The sequence below is a fragment of the Gallus gallus genome, chromosome 13 (assembly GCF_016699485.2).
Source record: "Gallus gallus isolate bGalGal1 chromosome 13, bGalGal1.mat.broiler.GRCg7b, whole genome shotgun sequence".
NCBI lineage: Eukaryota > Metazoa > Chordata > Aves > Galliformes > Phasianidae > Gallus > Gallus gallus.
In genome coordinates this window covers 13,531,521-13,543,715 of record NC_052544.1, presented here as the reverse complement: position 1 = coordinate 13,543,715, position 12,195 = coordinate 13,531,521, and the positions used below count along the sequence as shown (strand labels likewise).

The following is a 12,195-nucleotide window of genomic DNA, read 5'->3' as shown; positions in this document are numbered from 1 at the left end:
CTGACGTCACCGCCCAGCAGCGCTCGTCACCGGCAGCAGTGGCACCAAATTGGGACTGCAGGGCGGGACCGTCTCTCCACCACAGCAAAACAGGATAATTAATTCGAATACACCTGTAATTCTCTTTACCCAATACGTGTGTGTGCGCCACACGTGTGCATTTTTTATATGGTGACATTCAGTTCTTGACTGTTGGAACACAACAGCCCTCCTTCTGGTGTCAGCATGGCGCTGTTGTTGCAGCTTTCAGATCATACAAGTGACTTAGGGGGAAAAAAAGCCTCAAAACAAGCAGAATCTGTATAATATTTTCTTTAATTGCATATTAATTACATTGTACACACTTCAACGAGAAGTACCTTTTGGAAGGTACCCTATTTTGGAAGTTCCCTTATTTTGTTGTCCTGTAGGAGCCAGGCAATAAGAACTGGGGCAGTACACAAAACGCTGCTAGGACTTCTCGCAGCATTAGCTGAAAGCAGGAGGAGGAGCTGAAAACACAGCTGAGAATTTACAGCCACAGGAACTCTTTGCAAAAGGTGGTGAAATACAAAGCAGATGCAAACTGTAGGAGGAGGGGGACAGGAAGCTGGGAGGAAGAGGACACCAATTTCCAGTTTGAGGCTGTAGTAGAAAAATCTAAAAAACTGTACACAAACTCCCCGTGAGCACTGAGCATGTCAGCTCATTACCAATGCTATAGTTAAGCAACATACTAAAAAAAAATAACTTAAGAAAAGCTATACAGTTGTACTTATAAATACTTTATCTTTAAAACTAGTTAAGTAGTGTAGGCTAAAAAAATGTTCACAGTTACTCTGAAGAGAGCTGTATATATATATTGCACAGTAGAGAAGTTCATTCAGTATACCATGTGTAAACAATGATTTTTATCTTATCCTTTGGCAATTTCGGGACTTAGAAATATTTGCTGTGAGCAAAAGCACTTGGGTAACAAGGCACGTTGGAAGCTTTTAAAGCTGCAAGATAAATCCTTCTGACACTTGCCAGTTATCACTCTCATTCCCTTTGAAAACCATGTACCTATTGGTTCAGAACAACACATTTCCACAAGCATAACACAGAGGTCTGGTGACAAAAATATCCACTGTTCTTGGCTGTTATTCTACAGTAACTGATTTGGCCAAATTCCTTGGAAAATCCACCTAGAATGAAAAGACAGGCTTTCAGTGTGTGACAGAATACAACTGGCATTCCGCATTTGACAGTTCATTTAGTGTGCTGTTTTGGTTTGGTTTTTTTTGCTTTTTTAGTACAGAATTCCTACTGACTTCTGCTTTATTCTGAACACACTAATGCACACAAGAGACTATAGATCTGTAGATAACTCACTGTTGAATTCATCCTTTCTTGCAAAAACTTCCTAACAAGTCTTAATATATTGTTTTGCACAGGATGCCTTTCCAATGGGGTCACCATTACCAAACTGACACACCTAGACAGAGTCAACAAACTAAGCTGTACAAAGCAATAAACTGTCCTCTGTTAAAGTACAGTATCACACTTCAATGCTTAGTTTTCTAAAAAAAATATATAAATAATTGAATAAAATTACCTGCATTCTTCACTAATCAAACTAAGCAAACAATCTTTACATTTTTTAGAACCATCATCTGTACCAATTCAAGAAAAGGCTGAAGAATTGGCAGTGAAACGCCACCTCTACTACCACAGTAAGTATCAGTTGCAGCAACTATTATCATAGTCTGTTGTTAGAAATGCCATATAACCTTATCTCTCCCTTAACATTGGTAGGAGGAAGTGCAAAACTGCTCTAACTGGAATGCTATACATAGAAAGCACTTACATCATATCCTCTGAGAACAGCCAGGTGGAATGAAAGCAACTGGAGAGGAATAACACTCAAGATTCCTTGAAGGCAGTCAACTGTATGAGGCAGCTCAATGGTTTTGTAGGCAAATTTCGAGCTTTCTGTGTCTTCCTTAGAACACAGGATGATTGGACGACCCTGAAAGTAAAGTTCTACAGTTAAGAGCTGGCTTAGAGCTGCTTTGAAGTATTAGTTCACAGAGTATCTGTAGTATGTTTGAAAAATAACAAAGATAGCTAATCAGGATAACGTTAGTCCTGCATAATGGGTTCTGTCACTGAAAACATTCAAGTCTCATTCAACAATCAGTAGAGTTTTAACATTATTCTCTGATTCAAGATCAAAAAACACCTACATACAATCATTTATCACTACTGGTGATAAAACTGCAAGCTGCAATGCTGATATTTACTTACTTACAACTTTTTAAGTAGAAAAAGATGCCATCACCACATCCTGCCTCTGAAACGTATTCAGCAACAATCCAGTGCGCACAATTTCTTTCCCTACAACACTGCACTACTTTACAGCTTACCTGTCGAGCTGTGACCTGTTGCAGAGCATTCTGGCACTTGGTGAAGCAAGGATCCTTCATTATCACCATGATAACAGGCATTTGTTTATCTATTAGGGCTAGCGGACCATGCTTAAGCTCACCAGCCAGGATACCTTCGGAGTGCATATAGGTGATTTCTTTTATTTTCTAACAAAACAAATGCAAATACCAGAAAGTTAGAAGTAAATTAGATTAGAAATAAAAGTTGCAAGAGGCAAAACATCCGTCAATTAAACGCAGTTGCTATTTTCAAAAAAATCAGTTAATGGCTAGAACAGACATTCCTGTACACTGGGATTTCCAGCAGGCTGCTGGTAGAAATGGAGCTTGCTCATGCACATGCATTTGCAGATAATGAAATGGAGTAATCAACAGGAATTTTTGAGCGCTTAACACCTACCACCATATTTCTAACTTCTATGAGAGATGGATATAGCTCCATTACATGAGGATATCTGTAATTAATTTAGCAGTTTCCTGCATGAACATCTTGCCTGAACACCAGCATATTGAACACAGTGTTTTAGGAGGATGTTTTCAAAGAAGGCAGCATTTTAAGTGGTATTAAGTTGTAGGGTTTTTTAATTTTCTTTTTTTAAATGCACTGCTTAAGCGTATTTAAGAATGACACCAAATTCACCTTATGTGCTCAGTCCATCAGGATTAAACATTCTAGTTATACATGGCAGCAGTTTTACAACAGCAGAATTAAACTGTAAATAAATATGAGAAAAAGTGCTGCAGAAACAAAAACTCATTTCAAGTGGTATCCAATGACTTTGAAAGACTCCTACCAGAGCTCCTTCCAGACAAGTGGCATAATTATATCCACGACCCATAACCAGCAGTGACCTTTGTTTGTACAGTTCAAGAGCCAAGTCATGTATCTTCTCATCCAAGGACAAGACTTCTTTAATCATCTCTATTAGATCATAGAAAAAGCACATATAAAAATCTCCATCAACTGGAAAAAAAATAGTACTTCCTAGCTTTTTGTAGTATGATACTCTAATGATTTTTTTATAACAAATATACTTAACGTAATTCAGGTGTTAACTTTTCATCTCTGCAACTTTGACAGTGCTTTAAACATGCTTTGTCCAGTCTTATGTACAGTAACAAATTTAAGATGACTATTAACTTAAGCAGTCTATGCATCCTATTTGAAACACTAAAGGAAGTTCTGAGTATCTGTTTTAAAGACAGCTTGGATTAGTTTTGTTTCATCTACACTGGTTTAAAGTGAAAGGCATTACAAATTTTAGATTATCTGTGTAGATCAAGGAATAATTCTCAAACAAAGCTATCCTACTGTAATTCTGATCTTCCTGGCAAGTTTTTTGGAAGTGTATTTGTAAAACTGGCAATTAGTGTAGAGGCTAATAGCCTATTTTTCTTATATTATCTACCTTTCAGGGAGAAAGGAAGAGTGAAACTTGAATATTTATTAAATATTTTTTGAGTAGTATTTTATATTTCTGTATTATCCATTAAACAAGATCTCCTCAAACCCAAAATAAATATCAATATACCTGGCAATGATTTTAGTCCACTGATGATTTCCCTTCTCCTTTTCTGCAAAGAAATTCTGTCTTCAGACATCATGAGGCCAAACATTACAAGAGACACAAACTGGCTGGTATAAGCCTGCAGACAAAACAGAACATTCAGCAGGCAAGCATGAAGTGAGTTAGTATGATCTCAATCTGAAGTGCTACAATTAAAACTATAATTGGATCACACAGTGGTAAAGTATGAAAATCAAACACCGAACAGCTATTACCTTTGTGCTTGCCACACCTATCTCAGGTCCTGCATTGATATGCACACCGCAGTCAGTCTCTCTGGATATTGAGCTTCCAACTGTGTTTGTGATGCCAACTGTTAGAGCACGGCGTTCTTTACAATACCTCAAAGCCATAAGTGTATCTGCAGTTTCACCTGGAAAGCATTCAGAACTTGACTTAAAGTTCACATAATATAGAAACAACTCCTGAAAAATACTACATAAGAAATTATTCTGTGTTCTGAATAACTGTATTCATGCTTAAAACAAACTTCTCAGCACTCACTTGTTGTCTATGTATTTGAATCAAGACCAAAATAAACATTCGTTCAAGACAAACACAGCCCATCATCCTCCTTTGCAACATTCAGAAAGTAATAACACTGTTTTCCATTTCTCTTCAGTTTGCACTCAGTAAAACAAACAGTAGAAACAGCTCACCTGACTGACTTATAAAAAAGCAGACATCATCTCTGAACACAGGGGTGTTCCTGTCCAAGAAGTCACTAGCAAGTTCCACCATCACAGGTAATTCAGTTAATTCTTCCAGTACTTGTCGAGTCTGTAATGAAGCAACATGCGATATCTGTTAATATCACTAACCATAAAGACACTAAAAGAGCGAGAGAGAGTCTGAATTGACTCCTACTACAAAAACTGACAGTTCGAGCTCACCAAGGTGAAAAAAAAAGTTACTTTTCTAGCATGGTAGGTAACAGCATTGGAGTTTTAATAAAGAACATGGCACAAAGGCAGATTAAACAAATGCTGCAACCCCTCAATGAAAAGCAAAGTCTGTGGTACAGAAGGAAAAGCAGATGAAGATCTGTTGTATTAAAAGCCCAGCAATTAGGAGGTATAGATGCATTACAGCTAAGGCTGAACGTACAGCTACTGCAGCATGATAACTGGTCCCACAGCCAATAATGATCAGTCTTCTGCATCTTCTGATTTCTTTTAAATGGTCCTTCAGGCCCCCCAGCAGAACTGTAATCAAACAAAAGAAAAAGCATGTATCAGTGGTGTATTGTGTTTTCCAGTTAATACGCTTAAAGTCATATGTGCTCAGTGCAGCTTGAATGCCTAGTCTGAGTTACCTGTGCTGTTCTCGAAATTCACCCTGCCTCTCATAGTATTGACAACTGATTCTGGTTGTTCAAAAATTTCCTTTTGCATGAACGCACTGAAGTTACCTGTTAAGAAAAACATTACAAGACATTACAAAACACCGCATTATATATACATACGGTCTGTTATTTGGAAATTGTTACAGTTACAAAGAGAATTTGGGCACTCATTTACATGTTTCAACTCACCCTTCATGATTTGCTGCAATTCCATTTGCAAGGTTTGAATGACCCGGGAAGGATCATCACTAGCCGACCGCTCCAGACGGTGAATTGAAAGCTTCCCATCAGTTACTGCTGCAATGTCATCATCTTCTAAGAAAATTACTCTGTTGGTATGCTCAATGATAGCACTACAGAAAAGAAACAAAAGCAAGACAAACCTGACATTTCAGTAAGAGGTGGCAGCAGCGCTCCTCAAAGCAATTAAATAAGCCATATTACATGTCTAGCCGCACTTCTACCTTCCTTTTGGACCTAACTACAAATAGGGCCATCTCAAAGGAAATGGCTCCATCTGCTGCTCCTCCTGCACTCTCACAGGAAACTGGAGCAGAGGCTCCAGCACAGCAACTCACTTCAGCAAATTTGTGCTGATGTGATTTTGCCTCTTGCGATCTTGGATAGATCCCTGAGGTCAGGATCTTGCTTCTGAGACAAGTGTGTACCCAGTACCCAGGTTCCTCTTTGGTTTGGAACTTCACCACTATTTCTTCCTCTGATATCCCAGCTAGCCGGATTAAAATGCCAAAACCCATACCCAATTACAGTCCACCCAAATAATTGCCTGACAGTGGTTATTTGTACCCACTTTCCTGCATTGGATGTATTTTACATAGAGGGCAAGCAGGTAAGTAATTTGCAGATGCTGCCTCAGTAAACAGTTCAAATGCTGATGTCAAGCCTCTACATTACTCAATTGTCTTATTTCATGGGCTTAATGAAGTAACTCTGATAAGAAGCTATCCTATCAGAACAGAGCTGTGCAGCAACAAGACAGCGTTAAGATTTCCAGAACCATATCACTTCTAAACAAAAGCAGTTCTTTGAGAAAAGTTCAAGTACTTTACTACCTTGCATCTGAAGCAAAGAAAAATTCTACTGCCTTATCCCCAACAGCGTGAAGGCAAGTAGAGCTGTCCAGTCTTTTCATTCGTGAATTGCACATGTTCTTCATATTCTCAATGTTGCCTATTGAAGAAGTGAGGCACTTTAAAATGCAAAACCAGACCCATTCAAGATGGAGATTACAGAACTATACAGGTTGAAGTTATCATAGTTGCACAAATACTCTTCAGGGGAAGGAAGCACTTTTACATGAACTACACATTCAGCAGTGTAAAAATAGAGCACCTTCAGGTAAGAAGATATTTGGAGCATCGGCTGGCCATTTTATGATACAAAGACTAATTAACCCGGTTTCCAATTAAAAAGTAACTAAAATTTTAGCTCTTAAAAACAACGTAATTATATTTATCAACTTACATGTTCTATATAAAACAGGAATCTGTTCAGTGGAAAGCTTGTACTTGCTTCTAACTCCAATGAGCAAAGGACTCCCTCTCCTACAAAGGGAAAACATCCAAGTTTATACAGAGAAAGCTGCATGCAGAGAAGTTAAAGGAAAACTATGAAGATGAAAGACAATATCCCACTTAACCTAAATAGGAAGAGCCTCCTCAACTCTGATCCTAATATCACTATATGACAGAAACTGTATAAACTTGGCTTATTTAAGTCTCTCCAAAGTTTATTATATGACTGAGAGCCATATGCTTTGGTGATTCCTTCCCGATGAGCTACACCCAGGTAGAGGGAGATGTATATGAAGGCACCAGTTTGAGTACCATTTTTAAATAAAGCTCACTTTGCCTCCAAACTGAACTAGCAAATAGTTCTTTACTATTAAAATACTATTCCACCCTTGAGCATTTTATACTGTCGACCACCACGACTGAATCTCTAAAACTGTAGGATATTAAGATAACTGTTGAATTACATAGGTCACGTGCCATATAAAAGAGCTTGTTTTAAAAATCTCACAGGAACAAAAAAGTAATTCATTTTCTCAACACCTCAGATCACAAGTTTAGCTCCTGTTAATCCCCTCAGTCCTGAAAACCCAAACTCAAACAGTATATAGAATAGTTCAGTTCAGAAGATGTTTTTCAGTTAGAATGATGGCACAGCTGACTTTTTCATTACTTTAATATAGTCTCATTTTAGACCACAGAAGCAACGGGCTTTTTAGTTGTATTACAAAACAGTCTTTATATCCAAAATAAATTGTAATTAAATAAATAAATTTGTACTTTGCCCCTTCCCTCCCCTTTTTGAGGGAGCAGAAATATTAGCACAGTCTTCATGTTCTTAACCTAAAATGAATTACACATAAAATGGGCTTTTACTAACCTGGTAGCAACAGCTTCACCTGGATAATGGATGCTCTTGAAAACCAATGCAAAAGCACCTTCCTGGAAACCATGGAGACAGCAAAGAGAGAAAAAAAAATAATCCTGAACAACTTATCTCAATTAGTTGTGCCTCATGTAACTGGGGCCCCTCATCCTGAGGAGGGTCCAAAGGAAAGCTCTTAGTACTATCAGGAATCTCTTCCTGAAGGGCAGACTGCACCTTTAAGAGGAATTGGTCACAAAGCAGAACAAGCTAACACACACAGTGCAACAACTGAAAGATCAGGAAGCAAGCACTTAGCCAAGATAATTTGCCTCCTTTTATAAATAAAAGCAATATCTTCCAATTAAGGAATTCTCAAGAGAGTTTCTGATAATCAACATAAAAGTTGAGTTACAAATTCAGTTTTAGTAAGAATATGCACACATATCTGTCTATCATGCATTTTAAACTAAAATTCTGCAGTCGTTGCTTCTAGTTTAAGCAACAAAACCTCATTAACGCATTTACCAAAACAAACAAACAAACCACCAAATCCCCTAACCCACACCAAAAGCAGGAATACACAATCAACAACTCCACAGTATTAATGCAGCTTGCAAAATTGAGAAGTGTTCTAAGGGGAAGAACAAAAGCTCTCCCACCCCACAAAGAGAAGATACTGCTCACTCCTCTTAGAATGCTCTAGTCTGAGACTACTCTGCGCTTGTTCTTGCAGACAGATGAAATTACCCTTCCTCTCAACTAGGTTACTGCACTACTATTCCCTCCTGACTCACACAGACCTTTGCTTCACGTCTATTCCAGCCCTGCTCTAGGGAGAACACTACAGAGCCGCTTTAGAGAGGAAGAAGAGTTCATAAAGAGTGTAAGAAACTGCAGGAAGGGGAGAGAAACCATGTGCTTGGAGACTGGGGTAGGAAACAAAGCAAGCATTCTCCAAGTTTGCAGTGCATCTATCAAAGATCTTAAGCATTCACAGTGAAGTAACAGTAGATTACCGCTTCACAGTTTGGGAACCAGCTAAGCCATGAATCATTACAGCTTGTTAGATCTATTTCCAAACTTAGGAGCCAAAGCATCTTATCAGACAAACTTGAATCACAGCAGTAAGTTTTAAACAGTCAGAATATCCTAAGAATGCACGTTGTCCTTTGTAAGAGATACCAAACCCCAGAGGCTCCATCAGTTATTTCTAACTTAGTTGCTTCACTCAAAAACTGTGATAAACTCTTTCTAAACAAGAAAACCTAAAACTTTTTAAAACTAAAAAGTTAAAACAAACCCCAAAACCAGCAACAACAAAAAACCCACGCACCCCAAAGCCACCCACCACCTCCTAATGCAATTTAAAATTTAGCACTGAAAAGCCTTTGAAGTTCCCAAATTTTTAATCTGATTTCTTGGTCTGTTAAGCATTCTCCAGAGGCCGAAAAGCATTTTTTGCAGAATCTTCTAAGGAATCCTGCAGAGGATCCTGAGGCATAAATGCAGAATCCTAAGGAACATCATAAATAGCTTACACTTGGTAGAGGAAAAAAAACAAACCTCCCACTTACCAACTGTTGAATAACTCTTTCTACCAAGGCTGAAAAACTGGTGTCTTCACTCTCTCTGTTGTCATACATATATTTGATCAGTTTAGGGATTGTTTCTGTATCTGTTTCAGACTCAAATTCATAGCCTTTGCTTTCCTGAAACATCATATAGGAAAGTAAAAGATGTTTACATCCTTAGGCAAGAAATACTTCATCTGTCTCCCACCAGATACTGCACAGTAAAACAGACTGCTCAGAGCACTGTATTGGACTGGTTCATACATATATGTGCATACATACACACACACACCACTATGAAGTATAAAGACCCGTCTTGTCATAGCTTACTCTCTCAGAAACGCTGCAGTAAGACTTGTTTAGCATCTGTTAAGCAACGAGACAGGAGGGAGCCCACTCCACACATGCTTTCCATCAACTTGAGCACAATGCTACTCTGTAGGTAATTACTGTGCATGAAGAGTTACAAGAACATACTGCAACTCACTAGCTCCTGAGTATCTTTCTTAGGCTCTCTCACACTACTATTTTACAGCTGACATCAAGAACCTTGAATTAAGATTCTAACAGTCATGAAAGACCAAACAGCAGATGGTGGGGCATTTACTTTCAGTTTTAGCCACAGACTTACCAGAAATTTTCTCAGGTCTTTGTAATTTGTGATGATTCCATTATGGATAACAACAAATTCTAAAAGAAAGAAAAACAGATAATTAAATACGCATACATAAGTAATGGAAAACTAAGATATTTAATTCAGAATACAAGACTAGAGAAAACCGTTTAGAAGTACACTTGAAACTATCTGCTATTGTTTTCAGACCTACAGTTTACTATAACGTGCAGAGCAGCAAGATGAAGCTTGGGAATTTTGAAGGCATACAAAGGTTGTTCCAAACTATATATCCAAGAGAACAGCACCAAGACATGCCTTAAAACAGTCTTTTTCCAGCCCTGACAACACTGACGCACTTAGCTTTTTGGATTCTTATCTTTTAAAATAGAAGATTTCCTTGGACTAACTCGCATCAGTTTTCAGAGAAGAGACCTCTTAAGCTTTTTACAGTGCTACTTTAGCCTCAAAAGAGGCTATTTTATTGTACAAGTGTCTAACCTAAGTAGAACAGCAAAAACTTAGCCCTAGTATATGACACAGATAGTACAAATACCCTAAAGTAAGAAAAGAGGCTATGTGGATTCAAGGACTTTAAATTCTTACAGTTTCAAAGTGCTGCAGAGGATACATACCATTCCCTTTATCTGACCTCTGAGGGTGACTGTTTATTGCACTTGGTACTCCGTGGGTCGCCCAGCGAGTGTGAGCAATTCCAAAATGCGTTTCAAAATCTGCTTTGGAATCCAAGCCATCTTGTTCTGCAGACAAGAAATTCATCTTCTTCAACATTTAAAGTTGGAGTCTGTCTCTCACTCACACAAAATTAGTAAATAAAACTCTAAGAGAATTCTTACAGCAAAAATCTAAAAGTTATCTTCTGGCTTCCTTTTAAACCATTTGCTTACTTGACATTACACTTCAGATAGTTCAAGCGGCTGTGATTAAAACTTTGCTTGGCGAGACTGAAGCATTCTCAGCCAATACTAACAGCTAGGCCAACAGAACACATTACTACAAATAATAATATAAACTTATTAAAACACAACTTCACAGATGGAAGCACAGCATAAAGCAGATTGTGATGGCAGCCAGCTGCTTAAATGCTCATAAATTCTGTCAGAGTCCACGTTCTGACATTTCAGCTACCAAGCACAGAAATCACCAAAGTAAAGCACCAAGGGAGCCCAAGTACTGAACAAAGAGGCAACTAAACGAGAGGGGAAGTAGACTGATAATTTCACAGCATGGTATCTAGAGGCCGGATTGCTTTTCACGTGCAGACTATTTAACCACCATTAGATTACATAATGCAGTTATTTCTGCTACAAAATCGTAACAGTAAATTTCATGGTCCAACTCTCTGCTGAGATGCAGACATTACCCAGCTGGGCAGCCAAAGTAAAGGGGTATTTTTAAAGGAACCTACTGTACAACTCTTCTTCCAGAGCCTTTACTTTTCCTCTTTTCTTGACCAGTTTGATGAACCTTTCCTTATCTTCATTATTATTTCCATCAATTGCCACTCCTATAATATGGGAAAAAGACAAACGTTATTGAAAGCATGAAATACACCGGATGAGAAAAGAGCTGAGAAGATACAATCAAGCACACACAGATGCAACAGTTATGTGAAAACTATCCTTCTAGGAGATATCTGTCACTAGACCTGTGTATGTTGCAATCAAACTATCTGATTTCAAATCACTTAAAAAAAAAAAAAAAAATCAAACCAGGTTGACATCTAACCACTGCACAGACAAAAAAAGTACAAGGGTCATCTCAAATTCTGCTTGAGGATACACTGATATATTTTGCCTGGTAAAATTAGGAAACTCAAATTAAAAGTTCAAGCTTCCTCATCTTTTCACTAGAACTTACACGTACCAACAATGAGGCACAAATTAAATGACCCTCAAGTCTTCTTCCTCACACCTCATTTACTTTGCTTAGGCGTACTAAACTTCAACTACCATCTGATCCCACAGCTGAACTCAAGTCCTCAGTAAAGCTGAAAGAAACAGCTCCAAGAATTGAGACAAACAGTGCTGATCTTTTAATCTGAAAGATAACAGTGAAAAATCTGATGATGCTGAAAGCACCCAAGAAGTCACACAGGTAACATAAGTAGCTATTGGTTGCTAAAAGTAATGTGTTAATTTAGATACCTGCAGAGTCATATCCCCTGTATTCTAGCCTCTGTAATCCTTTTATCAGGGTTTCAAATATTTCCTTCCGAGTCCGAGGTACTCTGTAGTTCAGATAAGCAAAAATTCCTGTTTAAAGAGAA

At 38.1% G+C, this 12,195-nt stretch overlaps 1 protein-coding gene across 2 annotated transcripts in view; it reads right to left on the bottom strand.

Moving 5' to 3' along the window:
- Positions 1–297: 297 nt before the first annotated feature.
- The window catches only part of GFPT2 (glutamine-fructose-6-phosphate transaminase 2), a 62,471-nt gene continuing 50,573 nt past the window's right edge, over positions 298–12,195 (bottom strand). For both annotated transcript variants that reach the window (XM_040647191.2, XM_424573.8), the window contains 18 exons: positions 12,074–12,181; positions 11,335–11,433; positions 10,541–10,666; positions 9,924–9,982; positions 9,296–9,430; positions 7,734–7,795; positions 6,807–6,886; positions 6,395–6,512; positions 5,511–5,674; positions 5,292–5,387; positions 5,084–5,181; positions 4,636–4,756; positions 4,192–4,349; positions 3,941–4,055; positions 3,203–3,330; positions 2,388–2,555; positions 1,829–1,990; positions 298–1,166 (listed from right to left, as the gene is read on the bottom strand). In XM_040647191.2, coding sequence (XP_040503125.1) covers positions 1,122–1,166; positions 1,829–1,990; positions 2,388–2,555; positions 3,203–3,330; positions 3,941–4,055; positions 4,192–4,349; positions 4,636–4,756; positions 5,084–5,181; positions 5,292–5,387; positions 5,511–5,674; positions 6,395–6,512; positions 6,807–6,886; positions 7,734–7,795; positions 9,296–9,430; positions 9,924–9,982; positions 10,541–10,666; positions 11,335–11,433; positions 12,074–12,181 — 2,042 coding nt within the window. In that variant the 3' untranslated portion in view covers positions 298–1,121. The remainder of the gene's footprint in view (positions 1,167–1,828; positions 1,991–2,387; positions 2,556–3,202; positions 3,331–3,940; positions 4,056–4,191; positions 4,350–4,635; positions 4,757–5,083; positions 5,182–5,291; positions 5,388–5,510; positions 5,675–6,394; positions 6,513–6,806; positions 6,887–7,733; positions 7,796–9,295; positions 9,431–9,923; positions 9,983–10,540; positions 10,667–11,334; positions 11,434–12,073; positions 12,182–12,195) is intronic.